General features: G+C 37.2%; 1 protein-coding gene across 1 annotated transcript; it reads left to right on the top strand.

The window, feature by feature from the left end:
* Positions 1 to 457: 457 nt before the first annotated feature.
* On the top strand, positions 458 to 7,710 carry LOC140163569 (trimethyllysine dioxygenase, mitochondrial-like). Its single transcript, XM_072186885.1, has 4 exons — positions 458 to 768; positions 4,781 to 4,902; positions 5,439 to 5,689; positions 7,552 to 7,710. Exons 1-4 carry the CDS (start codon positions 515 to 517, stop codon positions 7,708 to 7,710), a joined length of 786 nt encoding a protein of 261 aa, XP_072042986.1. The 5' UTR covers positions 458 to 514.
* The last annotated feature ends 1,551 nt before the right edge of the window (positions 7,711 to 9,261 follow it).

Genomic DNA, 9,261 nt, shown 5'->3' with positions numbered 1-9,261 from the left:
AACAGAGCACATCGGTGTCTTTTGTCTTGATTTTGTGTGTGTGTGTGTACATGACGAACGCATTTGGCTTGAATAGGAGCTAAGTGCAACTTTCAAAATCCGACTTGAAGCCACTCAAGCGCCCATAACTCGACCAAATGATATCGTAGAGCAACAAAAGAGGTATCAAAATGCGCAGGAGAAAGCTGCGCTTTATATACATTAAATAAGTTTTTGCTATATATTTCAGTTCCCGATATATCTGACCATCTATAATCGTTTCGATACTTTCTGGGTTGGGTTTATATTGTTTCAAATGGATATGCATAATGCGCATGATAGGTACTGGGTGTAATACTTATCCATTGACCCGTGAATGAGTTCTGTTTCGCTAAGAATAATTCTTTAATAGCGAAACAGAACTTAATTATTAAGTTCATTACAATAGACCTATATATCATGTATATAGACCTATATTTGGTCAAGTTACGATAAAAGACGCATAGGAAGAGTCGGGCAAAACTTGTCATTGAAAATGCTGAGATTGCTTCCTTATGTGCCTATTCTTGGACGACGATGCTTTCTGAATCTTTCTCCGCGGAGATCTATTCATATTTCCTCTTCGAAACTAGTGGAAGATGATTCAAAGCAATCTTACGTACACGTAGCATTACAGCACAAGGAAGCAGCAGTTGCTTATGACATCAAGTTGAATGACGATTGCTTGGAAATGAGAGTTGATGACGTACGAATGGATTTCAACTATATCTGGTTGCGAGATCATTGCAGGTAAGACCGTCAAAGAAAGTCTAATACATCACCATTAATATGAGAAAGAAATCTGTGAGAACTGTATGATGATGTACTATGTATTCGGCCTGAGAAAGAAACCAACATTAAAAATCTCCATAATACCATAATGTGTCATTAACTTGAATACACCCATCAACTTTCGTAATATCAGTTATGGGTCCGATATGAACAAACATGCCTCGATTCAGGACTATTAAATGGCACATCTATTGTTTTGGCCACTGGTACATCAACGCGAATTTAGATCTTGATTTAAATTGAAAAATATGCGAGGATGGTCATAATGAAAGTTAATCTTTAATTTTAATGAAATTTCATTATGATTACAATAAAGACCATCAGGACCATAAGTTGAAACCAGAGACTTGATTACGCAACAGCATTAGCATCATATCAGTAGATACTTCCAATAGTATTTCGTTTATATAGGCCTACACACAAAACCTGAAACCACCTGAACCACTAGTAGCTAAAATACCAAGACAAGTTCCTTAGTTTCTTCATGGAAGAAAGAGATAAGATTCTTCCATGGTTTCTTGGTGTGCATATCAACAACGGATTGTTATAGCAATCAATTACCCCGGGTCAATTACCCTTCAATGGCAGAAATCGTTGTTGGCAGATTTCAGAGAGATTTTCCAAACACCGTGATCATACGCCCGTGTGACTATTCAAAACCACTCTTCTGTGACGATGCGAGGTCGCGTATGAAATGACCGTGCAGGCGAAAACGAATATTTTCAAAATGTGTCCGTTTTAGCTCGTTTTACAATAATTATATTAAATGGAATCAAGGATATTGACCTGGGTATTGAACATACAAAGGAAAGTGTAACTATTAATAATTATGATCAATTTTGTTTGTAACAAATCATTATAATAAAGCTACAGCGATGTGCGAAAATATGACTACCGAGCTTCATACGCAGAGATTGAAATGTGTGTGTCATACTTTCCGTATAAAAATGACATTGCGATTTCACATTTTGTACACCAACGCAGTGGCGTTGCACAAAGGGGGGGGGGGGCAATGGCCCCCACTTTTGTTGGTCATTCGGGGGAAAAACGTCAAAATTTGCCCCCTCACACTCCTAATCAGACTGGGAACTGAACAACCTGGCCCCCACTTTCAATGTGCTGCGCACGCCACTGCACCAAGGTCGTATAAATCTCACGGGTGACGATATGATGATTTAACGGCATGTCGAGGTTCATGCAACGCGCCTAATTTTCACCACAAAAAAGACTCATTTTGAAAGTCATGATATATGGATGTAGTTGTCCTTAATCTACCAAAGTAGGGCCTAGGCTCATGTGTTTTGGCAACCATAGTATTTGGGAAGCACTAAAATACAAGTTAATGTTAACCTTGGTTTCAGTCAAAATCTAAAGCATGCTGTATTGAAGTAGCATCAAGTAGGCATAGGACCCGGTGACCATTAAATTTCAAGCGCGTCGCCATCCATTGACCAGATCATCAAGATGTTAGTCTTTGTTCCACCCGTCATTTCGTGACAAATGAGCACAATCCAGCTCGGAACCGAGACTAGCAATATAGAATGCCGTATACGCAGGGCGTTTATAACATAGCAATCTCTCTATCATTTGATAGCGCCTTTGGACATGTGGATTAATCGAAGAGAGACTGTGAAAGTGATAATAATAAATCGCAAAAGTTAGTTCGATTGCAATAGAGGATTACTATTAAAATAATCGAAAGTTAATCAGTTAAAGTATTAGTCTACACCACATTTCGCCATAGGCCTACTGCATTTTAGAAACGCTTGCTGTTAGAATAAGAAAAATTTTAATGCTAATTTATTGCACATTCTACATGTTCTAGGGAAGCGTGGTTACCTTTTTAAAATAACCGAGTGAGAGGGTTTTCAAGAAAATATTTTTCCTGTCAAAACTGAAGCATCCTCTGTATAAAAGAAAATATGAATATTAACTGCACATCATATATAACGATTCGTGATACCCAATTGTGGCACATTTGATGTCGTTGAAGAGGAAGAGAATCTTATTTCAATTTTATATACGCCAAATAATTTTTTAATTGAGCAAGAATAAGGATAGAAAAAAACGTTGAAAATTCTATGTGAATATTACATTAGACCCCACCAAAGATTACTGTTTCGTTTTTATGGTAATCTAATCTTTTATTTCCTGAAAAACATTTGGGGTCTAATGTCGATTATTTACATACTTGATCAAAACATCGAACGTATGTATCTTACTGACCATGGAAATGTACTGAGACACGAGCACGTGTCAAAATCGATATAATGTATTGTCCATATAGACGCCCATTTATCATGTTTATTGTTTTGTATATAGAACACGCAGTTAACAACAATTGAGCGCTATTAAGGCAGCTGTGTACTCTAGACATTGCTTCTTTCGCAAAATTGAGTGTTTTTGATATGTTTGTACTTTGTTATGTTTTTTATAAATACAAGGAATGAAAATCCAGATTTGTAAACTCCAACTGCAATATTTTAAGGATTTTATTTCACTATTCCACTCGTGTTTGAAATTGAAAAGGAAAGAAAATCTTTGTTGTACCAGCAGGGTACACGCGCACAACAACGCATCGCGTTGCGTATCGCGCAATTTGTTAACGCACAAATACGCTACGCATACGCGACGCTTATCTGCATGCGCGGCGCATCTTATGGAAACACCACGGAAGCACAAAAGCCTAGTGGTCAAATGGCTCCGTTTTAGCTGATAAAATGTGGGTTTTTTCAAGTTCTTTCCCCCGATTTAAATATCAAGTTATGAATGGATTTTGCTCAAACTTCTGAAGGGGCCGTGGATTTACCCGATGTTTATGTAATGTAAGGTAGAAAAATAAAAACTGCCGCATTCTCCTGCGAGATTCGATGAAAGTGCAAAATGTGACCACTTTAAACTTCAACGGCCATTATTTCAATGTTCATTTTCTCGGTAAAATGACGATTTAGGTACACCGCTTCGAACCCCGCCTCCGCCAAATTTAATTTTACTTTTTTTAAATTTCATATTGGGGAAATGTGACTGGGAGAATTTATGTATGGCGTGGAGTGGTGTGGTATTAGTCGTACACAAAAAAGGGAAATAGATCACCTGTGTGTTTGTATATGCTGTCTTCTCTTTCACGCTAACATGGCTAAGGTCGAAAGCTCAGGTCACTAAACCAAATTTGAAGTGTACGCAGTTTTTAGGTCATCCGAAGGAAAATACCTTATGACAGTACGAGTCGTGTGTCCTTCCGGCTGCGTGTCGGTAGGGGTGTGGGTGTGTCCGTGTGTTCGTGTCCGTCAACAATTATGTAAAGTTTTTTGGTGTCATATGAACAGTTCAAATCCTATTGCAACCATTATTATGTTCTCAGAATCTTCCTTCCTATACATTGTACAGAGTTGAAGAGTCCAATATAATCAACACTTGGACTCAAAACTTGGACTGTGTTGGATAGGCTCACCTTTTCCCCAAAAATTTTGTTTTCTACAATTTTTTGACCAAAACTCATTTTTGACCAAAAATCATATTTTGACCAAAAATCGCATTTTTGACCAAAAATCACATTTTTGACCAAAAAATCACATTTTTGTCCAAAAGTCATGTTTTTGACCAAGAAAAGATTCTGAAAACATGATAATGATAAAATTGGATGTTTTTTTCACCCAACACAAAATTTATTGGTCTCGCTATGAGTTTAAAAATATTGGACTCGTTAAAACTCATAGCTCGATCAATAAATTTGTGTATTGGGTTCAAACCATCCAATTTTATATCAAACTTGAGCCAAAGTTGCATCATGAGCTTTCATGTAATGATGGTGTTCAAGGTCACATACTGAGGTCAAAGGTCATTTGAGGTCAACTTGTAAAATTGGCTGAAAACGAAAAAGCCGTCCCTACTTTGTGTGTGTGGATAAGCAGTTTCCAACAGTTCCTTTTTAAACTTTAATATTTACTTTAAATTAATTTTTACACCTTAGATGTGATGCTTGTTTGAATAGCAAGAATATGCAGCGTTTGATCGATCCAATTGATATTGACCCAAACATATCTCCTCACGAGGTGTCCATTAGCGATGGCAAGAAAAATCTGCTTATCACTTGTAAGTAATGTCTGTCTATGATAGAAAGTTATGTTTGTTTATAAGACGTCGGGACCACGGGATTGCACCTTGCGGTACACCACATATGTTTTAAAAATGTTAAGACTATCCCCGTAATATCGTACATGTTGACTACACTTTTTTTCAGTAAACTACATGAGTGATAGCGTTTCGTCCGTAGTGTGTATCACATTTATGACAGTAGAACCACTGTTGACACTTTGCACCCTACACTATATGTAATGGTTTCATGGCAGCCGCAGTATAGGCGTATATTAGAATCCCACTTTGTAGTTTTTAGAATTAGGACCACGGTACGCTATACATATTATGGTTTTTTAAGGTAATATTATGCTAGTCATGTGGGCCAGTAGTGAAAAGAAGGAAAACTTCAACTTGTTAGAGGAAAGGTGGCAGCTATAATTGTACCTAGTTCACGTAATGCCAATTGGCATCTTTTATGCAGTCAAAAACATAGTCAGTTTCCGAAATATGTGCTTCCCCGATTTGCCAAGTATTTCGATCCTTCTTTTAAGGGCCTGATGGACACACCACATCCTACCAGATAGACTGGCTAGGTAGATCTTACACACGAAGTAACCAACGGCAAGAAGACAAGACACGAATATTCTGGGATCGACAGACTCTAGAAGCTTCTCTGCCACCCGACGTTGCATTTGAGGAATACATGGAGTCTGAGGAAGGCGTGACGCGTCTGTTACGATGCCTCCACACGTTTGGTATCGCCTTCATGAGCGGTGTTCCTAAAACGAGAGCTATGACGCGGGTAAGTTTACGTTTCATACGAAAGGCAGCCTTGTCTTTGAATTTCCATCAGCCCCCTACGTGTACCCTGATTCTCAGTTCCAAAATTCTGTTAGATTGCCTGGCAATTACCATAATTATAACTGTAATAAAGGACTTCTCGTTTGATTGTCCGATAATAATATCTAGCGTTGGTAGAAAACTAATGATGCGCGTTCATGTTGCGTGTCGTCATGGCATAGTGCAGTTATGTCCACGGCAAATTCACCATGACCTTTCCAGCCATAAACCCGCTTAGTGAAGATTAAACCGAGATATGCAGTACTAAACCAATATAGTAATCGATTGTCCAACGCAAATTTATTACCACGTGATAATATTAATCCAATGAGCGATCGAATTGTCCGTTACGGTCGACTAATGCAATCGATAATGACGCTATTGACATGTACGGACGGAGCTCTACTGACCGAGTTTTGTGGTATTTTTCACTGGTTTGCTGTCATTTACTCATCAAGGCGGTCCCCCGTTATTATAAGGACTATGCTAATGATTTAAAGATTGACATGTAGAGAATAAACCATACTTGATTGACAGAAAGTACTAAATTTGTACCTATTACGGTTTCGTGACACCCCTCTTCCAAATGCGACCAAGTCATGGCGGCCCGGTGAAGCACAATGTGCATTGGAATAAAACGGGAGTTTTGATAGATGGTAGGATTTCTTTCTCATACAAATGTATGGTCCCCGTTATTAAAGCTTGTACCGTGTTGAAAATTCAGATATTTTGAAAAGAATAAGTAATTGAAACATTGAGCAAGTACTAAAATCATAGCTTTTATACTTTTTGATATATGACGCTAACTAGTTCATCTCCTATATCTACAATACAGCGCTACCAGTAGGGGTCAGTTGCCTACTGTGAGTGCCCCTGTGTTGTGTGCATACATGTAGTTAACAATAACCGCATGATGGTCGTCTTGAGAAAGATTCTTTTCAATCCTCCCTTCCATGATGCTAGACCATTTGAGACCAGTTTGATTAAAATTTGAGCGCTATTCAAATATCTACACCGGAAGCCCAAATTTTTTTTTCTGAATCCTTATAATTAGGTGTGTAGGCCGCCATGCCTACTGTACATTGGTATGGGTTTTCCGTGTTTTTAAGTCAACAAATTAAAGCAAAGTTCGACAAAATATGACTTTATATCATCCCATAGAACTTCATGTTAAACTGCCAAAATTGGGGTTTACCGTATTATATATTTCAGCTTAAAATGAACAGAAACCCTTCCCGATAGTTATTACTAGTATTACTGCAGCATTTTGAGTATAGAATCACAAATTTAAAATCTGAAGGAAATCGTGCATCTATCAATTCATAATACATTGTTGAAATCATTGCTGCCCAAGCCTGATGTGATCACTGACGAGCCACTCGCTCCAGTCTCTCTCTGCCAAGTCATACACTGAATGAGCCAGTCTCGAGAACCTTGTCAACCGGCAGAACTTTCGTCCATGTTGCAGTCCATGTTTGTTTGGAATGGAATCCTAGAATGTGTAGTTGGAAAGATCATTGATTATGGAGCTCAATCCTTCATGAGCCGTGTACATTCACATCTCAGTTCGGAATCACAGTTATTATGATTAATTATGATTATGTAATTAGTAATTATGATTTAGCAGAGGGTTGTTGTCACTCTCCTAAGCTGCTGTGAACCACTAATTGGCTCATAAGGATTATTGATACTAATATAGTGCTCTGTTGTCTGGTACTTGACATAGTCATTCCTAATGGGCTATTATTCACCTTGTATTTTATATTAAAAAATGTGCGTGATATTATGCAATCAACTTCAATTTTTTGAACCCTTTATTTGCAGGTGATAGGTGAAAGAGTACACTCACCATTAAAGTCTTCCATCTTTGGTGAGATTGACAACGCTCCTGAATTAGCAAAGAAGCTGAATGACCACAGCCATGGGAATGGATATCTTCCATTCCATATGGACTACCCCTCACATTACGACCCACCTGGGTGAGTGTGTCTAATGATGCGACAGGTTGCGTCAAATCTACATTTTTTGAAGGTTTATTTGGACGCTTGCTTGAAAAAGCAGCATTAATTTAAATATCACATGTTAAATGCCTATCTTTCCTGACTTTGTTAAAAAGAAAACAAAATTTAAAAAATCTATCATTGAATAATTATAATAAATTAACCAAATATACTATTTTAGCAATTTCGGCCAATCTGCAGACAAATTAAACCTGAAAAAATGACGAAGTTCAGCTAATTAATATGCAAAATTGATGCCAATAGAAAACCGTACATGATATAAAGGTGCGTTTTTTTGCACACACATGTATGCAAGTTCTTTCAATTGATAACAAAAAATACACAAAAAGTAATTAATTATGCAAATTAGGTAATTACAGCTAATTATGTATTCATGATATTATTATGCAAATTAGGCATGAGTAATTTTGGGTGTTTTTTTTCCCAATATTTAATGAACGTCTATTCATTCATCATAATTTTTTGAAGTATGAACCTGTTATGAGGCTGAATAAATGACCTGCAGTTAATTACTTAAAAATAATACAAAAAAATACAAAGTTTGACATTTTGACAGTGTCTGGAATATAATTATCATTTTTACTGTAAACATCGTATGTGTCACCATTACTCAAAGCTGAATCCGAAAAGTAAAAATAAAAATTCAGTTGCAATGAGACTTTAAATTAACATTTTGTTAACTGGATTAACATGGGAGGACAATCGGTAAAAGGAACCGCCATTAGACTGTACCGCGTATACAAAAATAGCGTGGCCTTGGGCACACACAATTGCTTACAGCAATTGTGGTTTGAAAAACTACTCCCTACGAAATATCTTTGATAATGTTATGTTTCAAGCAGTTTTCCTCAAGTGCTTCATTCGTTGTCGACTGAAATAATTTACATGCCAAGAGAGATTAGTATCTCAGCTAAATGGTGGTAGGTCAGACTATTTCAATAGGCCTATATTTACTGATTTATGAGCGATCTTCAAAAATAAAAAAAACAAAAAAACAAAAAAACAGGCAGTAGCTCTTAAAACTCGATGGTAGCCTCGGAAAGGCTTCACACACCATATATTAAAAATTCAAACAATTGAGATAAATGGAGCATATGAGGAAATTCATTTTTCGACATGGATGTTTTCTAAAATTGACCAACTTTGAAGCGCGCGCTTTTCAATTCACTGTTATGCTTGCATGCACAGTGTGGCAGAATTATTGTGCAGCCACTGTGACATCCCTACTATGATAGTGCTGCAGAATGGTGAATCATAGCAAAAAAATTGTCAAAATTTTGTGAAAAGTGTGAAATTGGGCTCAGATGTAGTATTCAGTCTGGTGAACAATTCTCGGGGGAGGGCCAAAAATATTTTGTCCAATATGGCCGCCATAGAGGTCATCGAACTTTATACAGGGAAAAATTCAAAGTTGTTCAAATTGAGTTATAAACCATGCCAAAGTGTTCCTCTGGTCACAAGAATTCAGTAAAAGTATAGTTTGACCTATCTGTGATATACGGTTCTCAAGTTA

Source organism: Amphiura filiformis, chromosome 1 (genome assembly GCF_039555335.1).
Source record: "Amphiura filiformis chromosome 1, Afil_fr2py, whole genome shotgun sequence".
Lineage (NCBI taxonomy): Eukaryota > Metazoa > Echinodermata > Ophiuroidea > Amphilepidida > Amphiuridae > Amphiura > Amphiura filiformis.
Note: the sequence above shows the minus strand (reverse complement) of the source record. Positions and strands in the feature narration are given on the sequence as shown.